The 21,019-nt window shown below is 53.1% G+C and overlaps 2 protein-coding genes across 6 annotated transcripts in view; one reads left to right on the forward strand and one right to left on the reverse strand.

Moving 5' to 3' along the window:
* Nucleotides 1-7,839, forward strand: part of EYA3 (EYA transcriptional coactivator and phosphatase 3) — a 139,925-nt gene extending 132,086 nt beyond the window's left edge. For all 5 annotated transcript variants that reach the window (XM_044997652.1, XM_044997651.1, XM_044997650.1 and 2 more), the window contains one exon: nucleotides 4,388-7,839. In XM_044997652.1, coding sequence (XP_044853587.1) covers nucleotides 4,388-4,468 — 81 coding nt within the window. In that variant the 3' untranslated portion in view covers nucleotides 4,469-7,839. The remainder of the gene's footprint in view (nucleotides 1-4,387) is intronic.
* A 2,341-nt stretch (nucleotides 7,840-10,180) lies between these two features.
* XKR8 (XK related 8) lies at nucleotides 10,181-18,254 on the reverse strand. Its single transcript, XM_044998180.1, has 3 exons — nucleotides 17,784-18,254; nucleotides 14,809-15,005; nucleotides 10,181-13,347 (listed from the first exon to the last, which is right to left on the reverse strand). The coding sequence occupies exons 1-3, from the start codon at nucleotides 18,098-18,100 to the stop codon at nucleotides 12,620-12,622; spliced, it is 1,242 nt and encodes a 413-aa protein (XP_044854115.1). The 5' UTR covers nucleotides 18,101-18,254; the 3' UTR covers nucleotides 10,181-12,619.
* Between the last annotated feature and the right edge of the window lie 2,765 nt (nucleotides 18,255-21,019).

Raw genomic sequence — 21,019 nt, forward strand, 5'->3', positions numbered from 1 at the left:
CCCCATCCCTCTTCAGGGATGCTTTTAACAAGAGCCTATAACGAACAGAAGGGGCCCCTGTTGCTTTGCCTAGGAGCCATAGAAGAGGTACCTCAGGAGTGCAGGGGATGGGGCTTCTAAACCTGATATGTCCCTGTCCCAAAGAAGAAAGGGGGTCTTCACCTATCCTAGACCTGAAGAGACTCAGCAAATACATATGCCATCTCAGGTTCAGGATGGTAATATTTGCCTCCATTGGCTCCAAGCTTCACTGGTTTATGGCTCTTGATTTTCAGGATACATACTTCCACATCACCATCCACTCGGCCCACAGGAAGTATCGAGCATCACCATCATCAGTACATGGTTCTGCTCTCTTGACACTCTAAGGAGCGAAGAATGTTCACCAAGGTCTGTCTGTGGTGGCCGAGCATCTAAGGAAACAAGTAATCTGTCTCCCTGTATCTAGACAACTGGCTGGCCAGAGGCAGATCCCGAGGGGAGACCAAAGCAGCTCATATCCTAGCTCCATTCTCCCACTTGGGACTCCTGGTGAACCACGAGATGTTGTCTCTTGTACCGGCACAGATGTTAATTCAAGGGAACTCTGCTCAACTCCTTTGAGGAAAGCTTTTGCCAAACTGAGGACAAGTTCCGGTCCCTGCAGTTGTAGTGTGTGACCCGCAGACAAGGCCAACAACCATAGTGTGTACATGTCTGAGACCCTTGGCCTTATGTTCGTGTGCACATATGTCACACCACTTGCCAGATTTCAGAGTAGCAGCCGTGTTAGTCTGTATCCGCAAAAAGAACAGGAGTCCTTGTGGCACCTTAAAGACTAACAAATTTATTTTAGCATGAGCTTTCGTGAGCTGCAGCTCACTTCTTCGGATGCAACTTGCCAGACTTCACCTCAGCCTCCTGCAACACTGGCTGAGGACAGTCTGTTCCCCATCTAGGCACCTTATGACCAAACAAATCTCGGACCTACCCCATGTCCCTGCAGTACCTCAAATGGTGGCTAGACCCACTGTACGTAAGAAAAGGGATACCTTTCTTAGTCCCCTCCCTGATGATGGTGCTGGTCCCAGGCTGGAGTGTCCACCTGAACCACCTGCAGATGCAAGCTTTCTGGCTTCAGGGTGATCTAAAACTGCATGTGAATGTCTTGGAACTAAGAGCCATCAGGCTGGCTTGCATAGCATTTTTATCTGCCCTCTGGAGTGCCACAGTGCAGATCCTTGTGGACAACACTCTGGTGATGCTCTACATAAACAAGCAAGGAGGTACTCAATCATCTCCTTCCTACCTGGAGGTGATCATGTTCTGGAAATGGTGCCACTGACAAACACTGACTCCAGTAGCTCTGCACTGAACAGGGGTCAGCAACAACTTGGGACCTTCCTGAGCAGGAACGTGGTAACCAGCCACAAGTGGTCACTGCGGAAATCCATCCCTAGACCCAGTGTTTTGCTGGTGGGCTATTCCCACCATAGGCCTGTTTGCATGGTGAACAATGCCACGTGCAAGGACTTCTGCTCCATAGGAGGTTTTAGTCCCACTCCCTTACAGACACCTTTCTACTTCAATGGTCTAAAGGACTACTTCCCTTCCTACCGATCCCCAGGATCATATCCAAGCTCAGATGGGACCAAGCTATGGTCATAATGATAACCTCTTACTGGATGAGGCAAGTTTGGCTGTCAGGTCTCCTGTAGACATCCCCACTAATACACCTTTCCACCTACCTCAACATGCAATTACAGAACCAGGGGCTGGTATTGAACCTGGACCTGTGGTTTCTGCCTCTGATGGCCTGGATGTTGGAAGGTTCAAGAGGACTGATGGAGACTGCTCCCTGCAGGTCCAGGAGATCCTTCTAGTGTCAGAAACCCTCCTGTGGGAAGACTTGCTCCTCGAAGTGGAAAAGATTTTCTATGTAGACAACTCAAAATGATGTAAACCCAGCTAAGGCCCAGATACCAAAGATTCTGGACTACATACTGGTCCTTGAAGTAGGCAGGACTAGGCCTTAGCTCCCTTAAAGACCATCTGGCATTAGTATCAGTGTGCCACATTCCAGTGCAGTCACACTCAGTTTTTTCACACCGTACAATGTCAAGATTTCTCAAGGGCCTTCTCCAGACCTGCCTCCAGTAAGAGACCCTACTCTCACATGGTAGATTCATGTGGTTCTCCTATAGTTCATGGAGTCCCCCGTGAATAATTAGCGGAATGTTCATTGTGCCATCTCACCATCAAGACTGCCTTTCTCATAGCCATCACATCAGCACAGAGTCAGTGAAGCACAAGCTCTCATGGCTGGACTGCCATGTACTCCCTTCCACAGGGACACAGTAGTGATGAAACCACCCTAAGTTCAGAATTCCACCTGAACCAGTCTCTATCATTACCAGTCCTCTTCCCAAAGCTGTACTCATTGCTAGGAGAAAAGAATCTTCATACTGTGAATGTTCCAAGAACCCTGCTTTGTTACATCAACAAGGCCAAGCCTTTCAGACCTACTCTCTGCCTCTTCGTGGCCATATGTGATGTGTTGAAAGGCCAAGCCATCTCATCCCAGCAAATCTTGAAGGAGATCACACAATGCATTTCCACTTGCTATCAGATGGCTGCTCAGCCTGCCCCTCCAAACATCAAGGCACGATCCAGCAGGAACAGGCAACATCTCTGGCCTGCTGCAGAACTGTAATGATCTCTGTAGGGCAGCCACGTGGAGCAACCCACTGACTTTTGTGAAACATTCCACAGGTTCGGGACAGCGGTGCTTTAGTTCAATCCCTGTTTGACTGATACAGCCAAGACTCCTCATCCTGCTATCCAGGGAGAATTACGAGGGAACTGAAGGAGGATCATGGCTGTCCTTCCCTTTATGCCCTCGTATGGGGGCATGGGACACATGCACAGCCTCGATGGATGCTGCTCAGAAGACCCCAGTCTCACACCAGAGGTGCATGCGAACCTACAGTGGGATCCACACTGACCACATCATCTCAAAGAATCACAGTTGCTGGGGGGACTTCCCCTCCCCCAAGCTATGCTGTTTAACAGTGGGTATATGTATAGTATGATGTGCAGCCTGGCAGAGTTAACATGGTGGGAGATCCTTTAATCTGGAGAATTACCTGACTCTTGAGGGCTTGATTTCTCAGACTTAATGTCTCCCTTGGGTGCTTCCTTTTTTGGTTGCATTTAACTTGCATTCATAGACTGTTAGTACAATACCATCCTCATAAAATAATCTCAGAGAATGTTGCTGTATTACATTGATTGGTGAGGTGCAAGGTCTCTGAAATGAATGAGGACCCCATTCCTAACAGTCGTTAGATCACTAGATTGCTCCTGGTTAACCCCTCTCAGTTTTATAAATTAGACTAACAGTGGGTATTGACAGTTTGGTTAAGCAAGCTGTTCAGGCTTGTTCAATCCAATCCTGCTAACTACGTGCTCTGAGACACCGTCACGTGCACTAAGTCACTGTCTGAACAGTCATTATGCAGACATGACTCGCTTGCATGCTGTGAGCTTTGTGTGCCATGCAGCTGCTTTCTCATCTAAGCATGCTCCTCCTGTAAATTATGCAGCAAATTGTCCTCTGAGAGCAGCAGCAGCTTTCCCAAAGCTGAGGTCAGCATCTTCTGTAACTCAGCTGATTGCAGCCTTGTTCATCCTGAACACAGAGGTGTGGGTGGCACAGGCGTGAACAGGTCAGTGGAGTCCTGGTGGCCCATTGTATGCTAGGGCCTGTCAGCTTTGGGACTGCATTGTCAAACTCGACCTGTGCACTTTGCTGTGACTACGTGGAGATGGATAGCTGTTCTGTTACCAGGGCCGGTGCAACCCATTAAGCGACCTAGGCAGTCGCCTAGGGCGCTAGCATTTGGGGGGTGGCATTTTGGGTCCTTTGGCGGCGACCGCAGCGGCCAGATCTTTGGCTGCCCCGGTCGTCATCAGCATTTAGGCGGAGGGACCTGGGGCAGGGGGGCGCGGGGAGGGCCGCCTGCAGCAAGTAGGGGGGGCGCGGCACGCAGGGGAACCACTCCCCGCCCCAGCTCACCTCTGCTCCACCTCCTCCCCTGAGCACACCGCCCCGCTCTGCTTCTCTCCTTCCCAGGCTTACGGCGCCAAACAGCTGATTGGCACCGCAAGCCTGGGAGGCGGGAGAAGTGGAGCGGTGATGGCGTGCTCGGGGAGGGGGCGGAGCAGAGGGGAGCTGGGGCAGGGAGCTGCCGCGGGGGGGGGGGGAGGCGCCTTAGGGCAGGGGGGCGAAGAGCTGCCACAGGGCTCGTGGAGGGGGGAGGGCGCAAGGTGGAAGTTTTGCCTAGGGCGTGAAACATCCTTGCACCCGCCCTGTCTGTAATTGTGGTTTTGTAACTGTCTGTTGCAGCACAACATGCCCTTCTGGAGGATCACGAACCATGCAGACCTTGTGTCCCTTCACCAGGCCCTCGAGCTAGACTTCCTGTAAGAAGCTGAGAGGAGCAAATGTAGCTCCTGTCAAGCCTCTCTCCAGGAGGGGCAGAAATCTTGTCTATCTCGGAGCTTTCTTTTCACCTTGATGAAGAAATGTAGCTAATGCAAACTGTACAGTAGGAGGTGACACCCAGTCACTTCCTCAGGAGCACGGGTACTGCCAGGAACAAAGGGGTTTACCCAAAGCAGCAGACACAGTATAGCTACAGTCTTTAATTGTTCTGTTTTATAAAGAAGGGAATGGCTGGAGCTACGGAGCTCTAGCTGGTAATCTCCAGAGATTCACTGTGCATATCCTTGTGGTAATATAATAGCAGCAGACTTTTGTAAGATCCTTCTCCCATTCTAACCAACTTAGTTATAGACCCCACAGTGAATGTATAGACATTATTTTTATAGAAAAGAGTCTAGCATCTGGGGCAGGGTTGAACTTTCCCCATCTTGCAAGGCCAAAAAGTCTGTTAATTTTTCATGGGAAATATTAATGAAAATGACAAATATACCTCTGTCACTGTGCAAATGAGCCCCTCCCCCACCCCGTCTGTTCAGAAGAGTTAATTTAGTGCCATTTCTTAGGTTGTTTTGTTCCAAGCAGCTTCACTGAATAGTAACAAGGGAGAAGGGCACGTATCCAGGACTTGTAGTTCCCTGTATAGGAAAAGGTCGGCTTTCCTAGTGAACCCTTGGACCTCTATTCAGTCACCACACACCCCTTCCCTTGGGCTCTGTCTCCCAGCTAAGAATTACCAAATTCTAGCCTCGCCAATGGCCAGTGATCTGGACTACAGAGTGATGGGCACTATAGGAACATGTGCTGTATTTCATTCACCACTGCTGATGTGGTGGGAGGTTCTTCACTTGGCCACCAGTGATTTAAGGCACAATTATTCTCACGAATTATATTAGGAAAGGAAATGTCAATGGGCTTTCTGGGCTGTTTCTCCCAGTTCTATCCGTGTCCAGTAATTTCCTGTTGGCAGAATCAGGTTCAGTTGCTTGGATTTCTTTCCACTACACCACAGCGCCAGTTACACCCAACAAAAATCCATTTGTCAGTGGAATTCTGTTTTCTAGGACAACTGAGACTGAGAGCCACTAGCAATGAGTGGAGACATTCTCCTGCCCACCCCCACTGCACCCAGACACGGATTGTAGTCCACCTTGGACCCTTCTGCTAGGGCGTAAGTGACATCAGCTCCCAGTGAGAAGACCTGTATCTTAGCACCACCCTGCTCAGTACCAGCCATGCGTTAGACCTTGGAGATTGTCACCTCCAACTCAGGGGCTTCATGTCAGAGGCCAGTTCCAGTGTTAGCTGCAGGGCTTTGTTCTGCATAGCTCTCCCCATCCCATGTGAAATTCTTCTGCCTCTTTCCTAAGCATGTGCCATGGCAGCACCGGAACATGTAGCTACTTGGAGGTTCCAGTGTACAACGTAGGAGCCTCTCATGCCCAGCAGCAGCACATCTCTCTGCTGTTCGCGCTCAGCTGGGATATGAAAGGTTCGAGGTATCTGGAGGATCCCATCTTTAGACATCCTGAGCATCCTAGACAGCATCCTTGATCCCTGATCTGGAACCTGTAGAGGGGATGGTCTGGGAAGCTCAGCACTTTACTCCAAAGAGCTACACACTGAGAAGGACACTGAGCAGCTGCATGTTTTGGCCATGGTTACCAAAGTGTCTGACCTACTCCCCCATGCCATCAAGCTCATGCATGTCTAAGGAAATCCACTGGCAGTGAGCCCTGTCTGTGCCAGAGACACTCTCTGAGAATTCGGCATTATGGCTAGCACCAGCTCAGCTGCACGGGTATTGGCAGTGCTGGAGCCTCCTGTGGAGAGCCCGCTGTCAGCTCTGAACAGGGTCAGGAGAAACAATGACTGAAAAACTGGTGGCAAGCAGGTGGCCCCTCTATACTAGGGCTCCCAACCCTGCTAATCCTGGGACAGCTGGATGGGTTTGCTAATCTAGGCAGAGCCAACGTGAGAACTGGAAAAGCATGGGAGTCTCTGGATTTCAGATATATTTATATCTTTGACCTCCTTGATAAAACAACTACTAAGGAATGTCATCTCCCAACTGCCAAGGGGAGCTCTGGGACTCGGAGCCTGCCTTTCTAGTACTAGCCACTCATTAGGCACTAGCTTTGCACTCTGACCTTAAGCTGATATACTCCAAAGCTGGGTGCATTTGTAGCTGACTCCCCAGGAAACTTCTTCCATGTGTTTAGTGCCATGTACATAGAAGCCATTCAGTCTGGGAAGCATCTTCCCTGATAGAGAATCTGTGACACCAGTTTCAACGGTGAGTAGTTACTTTATGGCTCATTATATGGGAATTGTCCTAATGTTTGGAAATACGTCTGTATTTGTAACTACTGCTCTGTTCCCTGCATTGGCGGCCTGAGGGAGGCTACCTGGTCATGTAGTGTTCAGATACACTAACGTCTCTCGCTCGTGTTGCGCCATTACCCCAGTGAGGTTTACACACTGACATTGGAGGAGATCCCATTGTCCCTGCTCTCCCTAACATGTTGTGTGCTGGGGGAGAAGGACTCTGGGCAGAGAAGGCATGCACTTGCCTGTGGTGCCTGTGCGTTTGGGGAGGCTAGAGGAGTGCGGCGAGGGGTGTCCGATGTGTGACAGGAGATACTGGAGTTGCCCTGTTCTCAGCTCCTTAAAGCACCCGTTTGTAAAATAAAGCCCATAGAAGAGTTAGCTACTACATTAACCACCGAGAATGGAGAGGAGCCAGCAGGAAATTAGCCACATGAAAATGCACTGTTTCCAAAGACACAGATGCTGTGTGCAGCTGAAGATGAAAAGTCTTCAAAGGATGATGATCAAAGGAGAATCCGTTCTGGTTTCCATAAGCATCTCTCGCTGGTGAGGGTCACCAGCTGGCCAGAAGCTCTCTTGTAAACATGCTTGAGGCACTTTGTCCTGTGAAACTGAGCCTGTTTGGAACACATGTCATATTTCAGTGAGCTTAATTTGGGATTTGAAACCTGTGCCTTAACCTTGGGAAACTCCCCCTTCACTTCAGTCATTGTACAAAGTAGAACTGCAGGGGAGCCCTGCCTTGGGGGGGATCCCCCCGGTGTTCGTAGTGAGCATAGAAGCCAAGGTACTGAGCAATCAGATAGCTGGCAGGCTTTGCTTTGTGTTTACTTCAGATTATTTTAAGGAACCTTTAAGACCTCAGCAAAATTTAGGCTGAGTGTGAAACTATTGCAGCCAGTGACATTTCTTAATGATATTTATACGATGTCTCCTCGAATGTATGTAAAATACTTTTCTACCAGGAGGTTGATGGTACATTTCTGTGTTACATTAATAAAGGTTAACCTGGCTGTTTTATTCTTTCTGTGGCTGGCTGCATTTGTGAGACTTGTCCCTTCTCTAGGGAGCTGGCAGGCGTGGGATTCTCTTCAGAAGAGGATTGTTTGAAAATGCCTGCTGTTTTGTTGCTTTTTGATTATTTTCAATTCGACTGTAATTTAACCAGCAATGTGTCAAATTCTAAAGCTGGAAAAGTGGCACAGCCCTAAGATGCTCCTTCTGAGTATTCCTGTGCCCTCCAGGCTGAGTCGGTAAAGTCTGTGTCCTCAGCTTTGCTGTAGCCCCGTTACTTTAAAAACCAGCCTATTGATGCTTGCTGGTTCCCAGTGCCCTGGCAGGGCTGCATTACCCCTTTGTACTCTAGTATATTAGCAAGCAGGTGGTTCCCTCTGGACCCGCCAGATGCCTTACACAGAACTAGGTGTTGGTTGCAGTGTATGTATGTGACTGAGGGCATTAATGGCTGGATTCAGTGACCAGTCATGTTCTGTGAGATGGGAACTGTCCTATAAACTGGAAAAATAAAGTCTATTTTCTGTAATAATTGCTATGGTCTGTTCTCTGAAAACCTGTCACATCCCCGCCCAGTAAGAATTGTGCCCTGGCAGGGATGGTGTCCCTAGCCTCTGTTTGCCAGAAGTTGGGAATGGGCGACAGGGAATGGATCACTTGATGTTCCCTGTTCTGCTCATTCCCTCTGGGGCACCTGGCATTGGCCACTGTTGAAAGACAGGATACTGGGCTAGATGGACCTTTGGTCTGACCCAGTATGGCTGTTCTTATGTTCAGTGTAAATGGCACGAAAGCCACCCAGCTGGCTTTAAAATCCAATATGACAGCCCTGGAGCTGATTCTAGGCGGGGGAGAATTCTGAACCCTGCCCTGGATGGGCCGTCTCTCAGGGCGAATGAGGAGCATGCTCTTCATGGCTCATGCAAGACTTCTGCCTCTGTGCTGTGGCTGCCAACATGGGGTAGTTCGTGTTTGCTGCGTGAGCTGGACAGAGAACCGCAGTTGCTTATTCTGCACCATTGATGAGTTCTGTGACTTACATGGAATTTTTTTGATTTTGTTGTTTAAATTATGTTTTTATTTTAAAAAATAAACCTGTTTAAAATGAAATGGAAATTTAATACAAAATCTGTTACAGCCAAAACTTCTTATAATCTCTTAAACATTTAAATAAAAAATAACTATGCTGAATCCATGAGCCTCTAGCAAAACCTTTAGGTTAAAGGCTGTTTTTCTGTAGAAAGAAAGATTCTAACTTCTGAGGTCAAACTTTATAAATATGGCACAATAGGGCCGCAGCTGCGTTAATGGCTTGATCCTGTGGGGGGACCTGGGCATGTGCTACTGGGTGCAAAAGACCTGGTCTCTGACTCTCTAGGATATGCCATTCTGTATCTCGTCAGGATCGTCCATTGAACCTTCCTGGGGGTGGTGGGTCTCATACTCCTCTACCTACCTGAGCCCTTATGGTCTCAGTTCTCAAATTATGGCTCCATCCACTATGGACACTTACTCTCCAGCTCAGGGAAAACCCTGATCTGCTTAGTAACTCCCAGCCCTTGCTTCTGGATGGAGCTGGGCACTTCCAGTAAATGGCCGCGTGTGTGTGCACAGAGAGGGAGGCAGTTCAGAAGTTACTGGATGTCTCTCTCTAAACAAGTGCAATACTGCAGTGCAACAGGCATGTGGGTTACACAAGGAGAAGTCTTGGATTGCTGTTAGTTCTTTTTGTGGGGGGGAGTTATGTAACAGGGGAGAAGGAGCAGATTGTGCAACCAGAAAGGAGCAACACCAGTGTCAAAACTGCACTGGGAAGAAGGGACAACATTCTTCAGCGTGCAGCCTTAGTTCTGATTTCAACACCTGGAAACTGGGGGGGAAATAGCCACCATGGCTGCAGGTCGTAAAAAGAGACCCTATTAGAATATTTTTAAGAGATTCCTGTACCTCTGGGTAAAAAAGGAACAAGTGCTGAATGTAAACAATACACCAAAAAGATGAAAGGCACACCAATTTTGGTACATTAACTTCTGGCTCCAGCATGTTTTAACAGTCTTTGGATTCAGAGCAGCAGCCGTGTTAGTCTGTATCTGCAAAAAGAACAGGAGTACTTGTGGCACCTTAGAGACTAACAAATTTATTTCAGCATGAGCTTTCGTGAGCTACAGCTCACTTCTTCAGATGCAGAGAAGGGAACACACAGGAGATATTTATACATACAGAGAACATGAAAAGATGGAAGTATGTATAAATATCTCCTGTCTGTGTGTTCCATTCTATGCATCCGAAGAAGTGAGCTGCAGCTCACGAAAGCTCATGCTGAAATAAATTTGTTAGTCTCTAAGGTGCCACAAGTACTCCTGTTCTTTTTGTAGTCTTTGGATTATATCAGAATGGCCTTTTTGGTTTACTTTGTCTGGTTCTCTTTTACCTGTTTATAGCTTTTTTTTTTTTAATTGAAAATAACTTGACCTGCTTTCCATGTAAATTCTAAAGAAGGCAAAAGTTTTAGACCAATTATCCACAACATCTGAAATCATTTAATTCACTGACCAGTTAATCCCTCTCTTTGATTAAACCATTGTTATAAATGTGAAACATGTTTTGATAAGACATTTATGTAAAACAACTTTTAAGGTAGCTTTGTTTAATAAAAATAAATTTTATATAGTTTGTTTAAATTCCAGTTATCAGAACACAGCTTGACACAAATGAGCAAAAAGTTATCTAGTAAAATATCCTTTACCATACTAAAAATGTACAGTTAAGAATCTGAAAATATTAAGCTGTATAATTGCTTACATAAAAGTATCAGTGTAGTGTACTCTCTGAGGTAGCAAAAATATGTTCCAAATCTAGTGTCAAGGCCCTATGGGGTTGTAAATCAACATTTATCTCACTTCCTTTAGAAAATGACTGAAGCACAAATGGAGAAGTTGATTTAAATTATTGATTTTAATCAATCCACCCTGCTTTGCACGTGCCACAAACCTCAGCCCCTCTCCTGCCCAGCTGGGGAAGCTTTGGGACTGTTACATGGAAACACACCTCTCCAGCTGGGCACCGCCTAAATCCACAAGAGCCACGCCAAGAACCTGCAGGAGGCCAGGCCTATATGCTTCCCACAAACTGGAAACTAAGCGACTTGGCTACACCGCACGGGAAACTGCAGTCAGTCAGCAGCCCCACCCCTGGTGTAGGACCCAAGCATGACAACTCCCAAACCAAGCTCTTGACTTCCAGCAACACAGCAGCTATTTCGTAAGGCTGGGAGAGCAGGGGGCAGCCACGGCTGGATGGGGGAAAGGGGGCTAAGATCGGGGCTGGGATTCATGCAGGAACACGCCAAGTATCTTTGTGACAAAGAACCAACACTGAAAAAACTTCAGCATTTTAGCTTTGTTTTGAAAAAGGCAAAGGGTTTAGTCAGCTCAGAGCATTCACCCCTCACGCCCATGAATTCTCTAAGTCAGTCCCCTCCCCCCACCCTCCTCTACACCAGTGGTTTTCAAACTTTTTTTCTGGCGACGCAGTTGAAGAAAATGGTTGATGCCCCGACCCAACTGAGCTGGGGAGGAGGGGTGTGGGAGGGGCTCAGGGCTGGGGCAGAGGATTGGGGTGCAGGGGTGGGGCTGGGAATGAGGGGTTCAGGGTGGGGGAGGGGGCTCGGGGCTGGGGCAGTGGGAGTGCAGAGCCAGTGCCTGGGGTGGGGGCATGCGGAGCCCCGTGGCCCTCCCCCAGGAGCCGGGCCTGCTGCTGCCCGCTTTCAGGGCGCAGTGCGGTGTCAGAACAGGTAGTGACTAGCCTGCCTTAGCCGGGCAGCATCGCTGACAGTATTTTTCACGTCCCAGGTGGCAGTGCTGACCAGAGCCGCCGCGACCCAGTACTGCGGCCCGACCCACAGTTTGAAAACTGCTGCTCCACACCATTCCCTTCCCCCACCCCTAAATTCTCCATGTCAGTCATCTCCCCTTCCCCCCCGCCCAAATTCTCCACACCATTCACTTCCCCTCCACCCCCTGAATTCTCCACATGCCTACCCCCCGCTCCGTCTCTACAACAAGAAGACGCTGCTGTTCCCTGGCTAAGGCACAATACCGCGTTACAGTATTATACCACCCTGGACTGACAGCCTTCCCTTTATAAACCTCAGCAAACTGACGCTCCCCGCAGGGGCCAAGCCCTCCCTAGAGGCTCCATGGGTTACCCACTGCTACAGGGAAGCTTTGAAATTACAAGTGCAGGGAAATCCCAGACAAATGGAAAATTTGGCAGGTCCTGCCAAGAACAGAGCAGACGGTTTCCCATTGAACTCTGCTGAAATGAAACAAAGCAGGGGAGAGCCTGGCAGGGAAATGGGGATGGGGCTAAACAGGGCAACGTGCAGAGCAGAAGTCAGGAGCAACTGCAACCAGCAGGAAAAAAGTGAGGAGTTCGCTGTAGTGGAGCAGATCCCGGGGCAGGGGCCTAACAAGAAGGGTTAACACGCTGCTGAGCCCACTCAGCATCCAGCACTCTTAGAGCGGGTTTCTCCCATGACACTCCCATTGGAAGAGTGCCAGCCCAGAACAGGCTTCACAGCTACCCGTGCTGGATGCCAGCTGTTGGACCCTAAGTGCCAGGGCTCTCGGCCCGCCCAGCTCTCTCCACTCTCCTCTCCCTGCAACAGCTGCCCATTCCGGAGGTGTGGTGCTCGGTCCCTGGGAACGCTGGGGCCAGGTCTGGAATGGGATCCCCCTGCACAGATCCCTGAGGTGTAATTCCCTCTGCCTGGAGCAGGGACAGCTGTGCTCAGAGAGACATGTCATCTAGGACACCATTCCCCCAGTTTCGCCCGGCCTGCAAAGAGACCAAGTGGTTCTGGGACAGCTGGTACATCCGTCTGTTCACAGGGGCTGGCGCTGGGCCAGCTCGGAAACCAGCTAGTCCTTCTGCAGTGTCTACTTCATCATAGCTCGCCTGGCGCCGGGTCTGCAGCGTGGGGTGGAGCCACTTGTAGTAGGTGATTCTCAGCAGCAGCCCGAGCACAGAGCAGACCAGGGCAGCAAGCAGCACAGGAAGCAGATAGGAGCGCTCACGCAGAGGGGCGTTGTACCAGAGCCAGGAGCCAGCCAGGAGCACGCTGTCCACCAGGATGAAGCCATGATAGATTGCGCTGCGCTGCCGCGTCTGCCCCGCGGCCACATTGAACCAGCAGAAATATAGAATCACAGCCACCGTTGCCCTGTAGAGCCATTCCCACCTGGGGCCCTCCATGAAGTCAGTGCCCTGCAGCCAGACCCAGAGGAGCATGGCAGCCCAGATGCCCAGGAAGTGCAGGCCGATGTAGCACGGGAAGAGTGTGGCGAAGAGCGCGACTGCCAGGACACGGGGGCCGATGAGGAGGAAGTTCCACAGGAAGTAGATGGTGGAGGAGAGTGGGCCCAGCTCATGCTTGTCCAGCAGGAAGCAGCGGAGGGACTGGTGATAATCCAGGAGTGACCATGCCACGCATAGGAAGGCAGTGCAAATCCCAAGCCCTAGGACGACAGTGGGAGAAAGGGTCACCAGGGAACATAGGCAGTGGGGGCAGCTGCATGGGGCATCAGGCCGCGGCTCAGGCCCTGGGCAACAGTGACCAGCATGGAGCGGTGCTGGCTTCACCCCAACGAGGCATCACTGCAACCAGGCCCTGGCTCAACGAACAAAGCCCACTGCTTTCAAGGGGCCCCCAGCCGGCCCAGCAGAAGGGCTCTGTGTCACAGCTGCTCTCACATCCCTTGCACACCTCGCTCGCCTGCGCCACAGGCCTGTGCTGAAACATGCCACTTCCTGGTTCAGGGAGCCCCAGAAACGCGTAGGAAGTAGCCAGCCACAGGCCAGCCCTTATTCCACGCCCTGCTCCCTGTGAGATGCCTGGAACGGGAGTTCCCCACCCCCACGGGGCAGCACCGGCAGAGAACTGCGGGGCTTAGGGGAAGCCCTCCTTGGCCCGGATGCCAACAGCCGGGGGGGAGGTGCGGGGGGCACCAGGGGGCTGGGAGGATGACTCAGCCATCTCCATTTAGGACCGAGTGGGGTGTAGCCACAGGACCTGGGCCACAGTGACAAGCCTCTGAGGCCAAGGCCAGAGGCACCCAGCTACTTCCTGACTGAGGGAGCCCAGCCTGGAGGGAGGGACTGAACCAAGCCTGATGTGTGCCGCTCTCTGCAGCCCAGCACTAAACACTTGGGGGAAATCTTGACCTGCTGGAGTCAATGGAACAGCATCTGGCCCTCAACTGAGCTGGGGGCTCAGGGTTGGCCCAGTTTTGTGTCCCACTGGGAAGCTCTGAGAGCTAATCGATCTCTGAGGGCACTGCCCACCCCACCTGTGCCCAGATGCAGGGAGGTGCCACACCTGTACCCAGCTAGGCCCCCCTTTCCCAGCTGAAGCAAGGTCTTGGCTCAATGCAGGGCCCTGCTTTGGCCTCCTTGTTCAGAGTGTTCTGCCCTCCACCTCCCAGAGAGGATCCCTCCCCATGGGCACCAAAATCCCAACCCCTCCCCTCTTCTCAGAAGGCTGTTTTGCAGCATCTGAGATGGGCACATCAGCATGAAGGGGAAACACCTGCGACTAGGTAACAGCCCAATCTCCCAGCGGCCAGAACCCCCTTCCTTGCAGCGCAGCACAGCACAGCACATCCCAACCCTGCAGGGTCTAACTGGAGCCCAGCCCTGCACTACGCTCAAGCCCAGCTCTGAGCTAACGCGGTGCCTAGTGAGAAATCCCCCAGGGCTGGGAGCACCAGGCGCTGTGAGCAGGAGGGGTCAAGCTACATTTCCAGGGAGAACCAGCACCTCCCCAGTCTGACCGATGGGCTCCAGAATGAGGCCCAGCTCTCGTATCCTTTAGAAGCTGGAGCTTCCCTGATCCCACTTACCCACTCCTCACCAGGTGGCTCTGATAAGGAATCCCCCAGTGCCCTGCCCCCACCACGCCCAGGAGCTGTGCCACTCACCCTGGAAAAGCTCCACCTTGTTTGTATGCAGAACAATGGCGAGAGCAAGCGTGAGCTGAGGGGTGCTCTCCAGGAAGGTCTCAAAGAGGCGCAGCATGCTGATGTCATGGGACAGGAAGACAGCGTAGCCTCGCTCCTGCTGCGGTGCAGTCTCTGCCCTGCATACTCGCCAGCCCACTCTCAGCATACGGAGACACCTGTGCAGACATCACGGCCCTGCCATGAGAGGCTGCTCTACACCAGGGCAGCACCTCAATGCCACAAACACAGCTCTGTCTCTCTGTCACTAGGGCGTGGGAGTCCAGAGCCAGCCTGCCCTCAAGACAGCTCTAAATCCATGCTGGACAAAGTGAATGGGACACTCGTTCATGCCCTTCACGTCAAGGGAGATCTCATTTTAATCCCCAGTACCTGCCTTTCCCTGACTTCTACTACGGACAACTATCTACATCGCCAGTCAGCATTCATGGTATGGATGCTACGGAGCGTATGCTAATGCCAGGTTACGTTTCCTGCATGAATAACTTCAGTGTGTCACTCATTTGGGGGGCTTTGGGTTGCATTTGACAGGCTGAGATCTCACACTCACTTGTCAAGTCACTTTAGGCCCAAAGTTTAGGCTGTATTAATAATCCACCATCAGAAGAAAGAAATCCAGGGGCGTCATTTCCCGCTCCAGTGCCAATGAAAACAACTTTTGGTTTGGGTTCAACATTCCCCTGCAGTATTTGCAACCCAAACACTGCAGCGAGGAGCACTACACAGAGTGATCTGAAATCCACTAGAACTGGACCAGAACCAAGAGAAAGTGACTTGTCTACTTTCCTTGTCCCAGCTGAACAAAACACAACCCCCAGCAATCAGGTCAAGTGGTGAACAGCAAACAGTCCGCTCAGTTCTAACAACCATAGGTTCAAATGCAGGAAATGACATTGCTTTTTACACACAGGATACTGAACCTGCCAGTAGCTGCCTGAAACACAGCCCCAATGTGCAGGGAACCTGGGAACTTCAGCAGTTTGTTCCTGTGCCCTGGACAGAGAATGAATGAAATGCTCCACCAAGAGAAGAACATGGGGCACTGCCAGAGGCAGTGCTGGAGAGAGACAGGCCCACGAGCCCAGCGCAGCATTGAGGCTGTCTGCATCCGCCTTTTCTTAGCTACAAGCCCTGCAGCACCACCTGTGACTGCAGCAACTAGCATATGGGGGCTGCCAGCAGAACACCCAAGCAGGCAGTGGGATGGTGGCCTCGGAGTCTACACTAGCATTCCTGGTGCTACTACTCACAGCAGGGCAAAACCAGCTAGCAAAGGTGGGACATGTTAGGGAAAATGGCTGGAACTGACAGTAGCTTAGGTCTCCTCTGCACCAGAAAACAGCACAGCTTCAACAACCAGGTTAGCTGAACCACTGCTCTCTGCGCTTGCCACTGGACTGTACCAGTGCAGCCAACCCCAGACCTGAGGTCATGCGGGCGAGGCCTGAGGGAGCTGAGTGTGTTTCACACTTAGGCCTAGTTCAAGCAGAAAAGATTTGCTGGTATAACTGTGCCAGTGGAGCTATACGAGCAAACCCTCCTCCTGGAGGTATAACTTCTGCTTATACCAGTTCCACAAGCAAAGGCACCTAGACTGGCTAACGCACTTTTATGTGTACAGCCACGTCTATACTAGGTGATCTGCCGGAATAGCAATGCTGCAAACAAATCCACCTCTGACTGACATTGCTATGCCTGCAGAAGTGTAAGGGCCTGTCTACATCTAAGCACTGCAACGGCACAGGGTGCACCTATGTCACTGTAGCACTTAGTGAAGACACTGAGGGAGAGCTTCCCCCACTGGCATAGGAACACCATCTGTCTGAGAGGCGGTGGCTATGGCAACAGAAGAGGCCCTTCTGTCGACAGCACTATCTACATTAGGGGCTAGGTCACTCTCGGGTGTGGGAGATCCACACCCCTGAGGAACGTTGTTATACCGATATAAGTTGGTAGTGTAGACCAAGCCTTACTGTAGACCTGGCCTCCTTGTGCATGCCGGAAATAAAGACAAAAACATGCACTGGTTTGTATGCGTTAGCACCAAGGAGTCGCACAGTTCTGACATTTCCTCATGTTGTCACCTATTGCAGCTGCCCCACCGCAGCCAAGCCCTGCCGCTCACCGAACGAGTCCCTGACCAGCACGTTACTGTTTGTATAATGGAGGGGCACCAAGGAGGGGAAAATGAAAAAAAGTATGTTGTCTTTCAAAATCAGCTTCATCAGGGACCACCACCCTACAGTGCACTAAGAATTACTGAGGGGCCTCACTACCAGGCAGGAACACAGGTGCCTTGACTGTGCACTTCCACACCCTTGCTCTTTGGATTTCAGCTGAACCTTAACCCTGAATTTCCTGGGTTTGTAACAGCTGGTATGGGAATAATTACAGCCGCTCTGTGATATTTTAACCCTTTGGTTACTGACATGTACTCAGCCTCAACTCCAGTATAGTGTAGTTTTTATTTGTAAATTTTAGTGGGAAATTCAAATCTAGCCTATATGGAGCAGGCTACCTACCCATGGAAGTACAGCAGCTGTGATGGTGAAGGGCAAGGCAAGGCAAAATGTGTGTTCACCACACTGGGGAGAAGGCTGCAAATGCAGGGCACCAGTGGCACGGGGAAGGTGCTGTTGGGATGTGCAGACCAGTCCAGCACCTGCCACCAGGCTAGTGTTGCAGTTGTGAGCCAGGGGAACAGGTATTCCCACCCACTTGTGCCTAAGGAAATCACCATTCACTCTGGCACCATTAGTTTCCTCCCTCCAGGATCTGTGTGTGCCCAGCAGCAGGGCCTGCAGGGACCTTCTGGACCCCTCTCCAGCTGAGGTCAGGGTGAAGGACAGGTGGCCCTGGGCTGCAAGATCTCAGCAGAGGGTGAGTTACTGGGCAGGGGGCACTTAACCTGCATTCACCCTCCGCAGTGCCCTTACCTGTAGAGATAGCCCAGCTGGAGGAGGTGCACCACAGTCAAGCAGCGGCCACTGGGAAGGTCCTGCTCGATGTCATCCGTCTGGTACCAGGCCCAGCTGAAGAACTGCATGGCCAGGGAGGAGAGGCCCAGCAGTGCCAGCACCAGCCCCCCCCAGAGACAGTGCCCAGCCTGCATGTAGCTGGAGGCCACCCACAGATCAGCGACCAGGTCTGCCAAGAAAGCAGCAGCGCCCAGCAGGGCGAAGAGCAGGTCCAGGTACCGGTAATGAGGAGACGAGGGTGGGGGGCCACCAGCGCCATGGCCTGACCCTGCCATGGCACAAAGGGGCCACAGATGGCACCGCCTCGCTCTCCCTGCACAGCCCTACTCTGCCTGATGGCCTCCTACCAAACCCGCCCTGGGACCCTCCTGCCCTAGGCTCTCTGCTGCCCTGGGGAACCCCCCGAAATCCCCTCCTGCCCCTTGAGCCCTTCCCCCTCCTCCCCAGCCCCCTCCTGCCCCGGGATCCCCCCCCGGCTCCCTCCTGCCCCGGGGACCCCCCTTCCCCGGGATCCCCCCCCTGGCTTCCTCCTGCCCCAGGGACCCCCCTTCCCCGGGATCCCCCCCTGGCTCCCTCCTGCCCCGGGGACCCCCCTTCCCTGGGATCCCCCCCCCGGGCCCCCTCCTGCCCTGGGATCCCCCCCGGCCCCCTCCTGCCCCAGGGACCCCCCTTCCCCGGGATCCCCCCCCGGCCCCCTCCTGCCCTGGGATCCCCCCCTGGCCCCCTCCTGCCCCGGGGACCCCCCTTCCCCGGGATCCCCCCCCTGGCTTCCTCCTGCCCCAGGGACCCCCCTTCCCCGGGATCCCCCCCCTGGCCTCCTCCTGCCCTGGGATCCCCCCTGGCCCCCTCCTGCCCCAGGGACCCCCCTTCCCCGGGATCCCCCCCCTGGCCCCCTCCTGCCCTGGGATCCCCCCCGGCTCCCTCCTGCCCCGGGGACCCCCCTTCCCCGGGCTCCCTCCCGGCTCCCTCCTGCCCCGGCTCCCCCCTTCCCCGGGATCCCCCCCTGGCCCCCTCCTGCCCCGGGGACCCCCCTTCCCCAGGATCCCCCCCGGCTCCCTCCTGCCCCGGGGACCCCCCTGCCCCGGGATCCCCCCCGGCTCCCTCCTGCCCCGGCTCCCCCCTGCCCCGGGCTCACCCCGCTCGCTCCCCGGCCCCACAGCGCCGCTCTAGAGAACTTCCCGGGCCGCGGGCGACAGTTGCTTGTCCGGGGGCGGGGGCGGCGCCAGGGAGGGCGCGCCCGAGCGGCCCGGCCCCGACCCTGCAGCCCGGGGCTCTGCGGCGCCTCCGGCCGGCGGCTCCCGGCGCTGCCGTGCCCGGCGGGCGGTGAGCTGCGAGCCCGCGGGGGAAGCTCGCCCCGCACAGGCCGGGCTCAGCCAGGGCCCCGGCTGTCACCGCCTGCGCGAGGGCCACCGGAGCCGCCTGCCGCCCTCCCGGGACCGGCCGAGCCCCCGGCAGCCGCCCCGAGCAGCGCTGGGGCCTGGAGCCGCCGGCCGGGCCCGGAACGAGCAGGGAACGCCCCGGACACTTCCGCGTCAGACACGGGGGGAAACGCGTTTAAAAGGCTCAGACCCTGGTCTTTAGCTTTGCCTTGTGCAGTAAAGTGTGTTTAACGCCCAGCAGTCCGGCCCGGCTGCATCTTAACCACCAGTCTTGCCTCGGGGATCAGACAAACGGAGAATGTCCCGTGGCAATAATCCGCTGGGCTGGTAATAATCTCTCGGTCTTGGTAACGTTACCGGGGCAAAACATTCCCCAGCCAGCCCCTAATGTGTCTGTCTTCAGCAGTGCTCGTGGGTCAGTGCAGCTAGTCGCGGAGTCCATTTAACTCCGGGCAAAGTAGCTGGATGATAAATGCGCATTTTAAATTAATGTCGTCTAAATATTCATAGTCAAGTGTTTTCATGGCAAACAGCATCTTCTCCTTGACAGCGGTGTAGAAAAAGGGCACAAAACATCTACGTCTTACAGGGAGGGTTTGATGACTCAAACGGGGATAAATTTAATTTAAAAGAAAAACAGGCTAAGAACACAGCACCACCACGGTTTCCTTGCAGCAACTATTAATATCAGTATTTTAGGGGATACTGCAGGCACAGCAATGAACATTGTCAACCATGTCAATTTTCAGGAAGTGACTTCGCTGTAGTTTCCTAGACCAGGGGTGGGCAAACTTTTTGGCCTGAGGCCGCATCAGGGTTCCGAAACTGTATGGAGGGCCGGGAGGGAAGGCTGTGCCCCCCCAAACAGCCTGGCCCTGCCCCCTATCATCCCCCTCCCACTTCCTGTCCCCTGACTGCCCCCCTCAGAACCCCTGACCCATCCAACCCCCCGCTCCTTGTCCCCTGACCGCCCCCTCTTGGGACCCCCGCCCCTGACCACCCCCCTCCGGGACCCCACCCCTATCCAACCCCCCCCGCTCCCTGTCCCCTGACTGCCCTGACCCCTATCCACACCCCCGTCCCCGACAGGCCCCCCCTCTGGACTCCCACACCTATCTAACCCCCCCGCTCCCCATCCCCTGACGAGCCCCAGAACCTCCACCCCATCCAACCGACCCCTGCTCCCAGTCTGCTGACTGCCCCCCATGATCCTCTGCCCTTATCCAATCCCCCCACTCCCCACCCCCTTACCATGCCGCTCAGAGCAGCAGGACTGGCAACCATGCCACCTGGCCAGAGCCAGCCATGCCGCCACGCTGCCTGGCAGAAGCTCGCAGCCCTGCCACTCACAGCACTGGTGGCACGGTGAGCTGAGGCTACAGGGGAGGGGGAAGAGCAGGGGAGGGGCCGGGGGTCTCCCACCTCTGTCCTAGACCTTGCTTTTTTTTACATTTCCGTGCCCAGGGTGCAAATATGGGAAAGTTACACCAGTACGGAGTCAGCCCCACATCATGCACCACTTTAAAAGAGCCAGTAGTACAGTTAGGAGGCATTGGATTTGACCAGTTAACATGTATTCATGCAGAACCAATATGGCCAGCTCAAGGATAGTGACAAAGACCAGGAAATCCCTTGTCAATCATCTGGGATTCATAGGAAATTGTTAGTCTCTAAAATGCCACAAGGACTCCTGTTCTTTTTGCAGATACAGACTAACATGGCTGCTACTCTGAAACCAGTTTTATAACTGTTTGCATTGTTAGATGCATTTAGCCTCAGTAAAGAAGGAGGCCACTTGACCATTTACACATGGCA

The sequence above is a fragment of the Mauremys mutica genome, chromosome 23 (genome assembly GCF_020497125.1).
Source record: "Mauremys mutica isolate MM-2020 ecotype Southern chromosome 23, ASM2049712v1, whole genome shotgun sequence".
In the NCBI taxonomy this organism is placed as follows: domain Eukaryota; kingdom Metazoa; phylum Chordata; order Testudines; family Geoemydidae; genus Mauremys; species Mauremys mutica.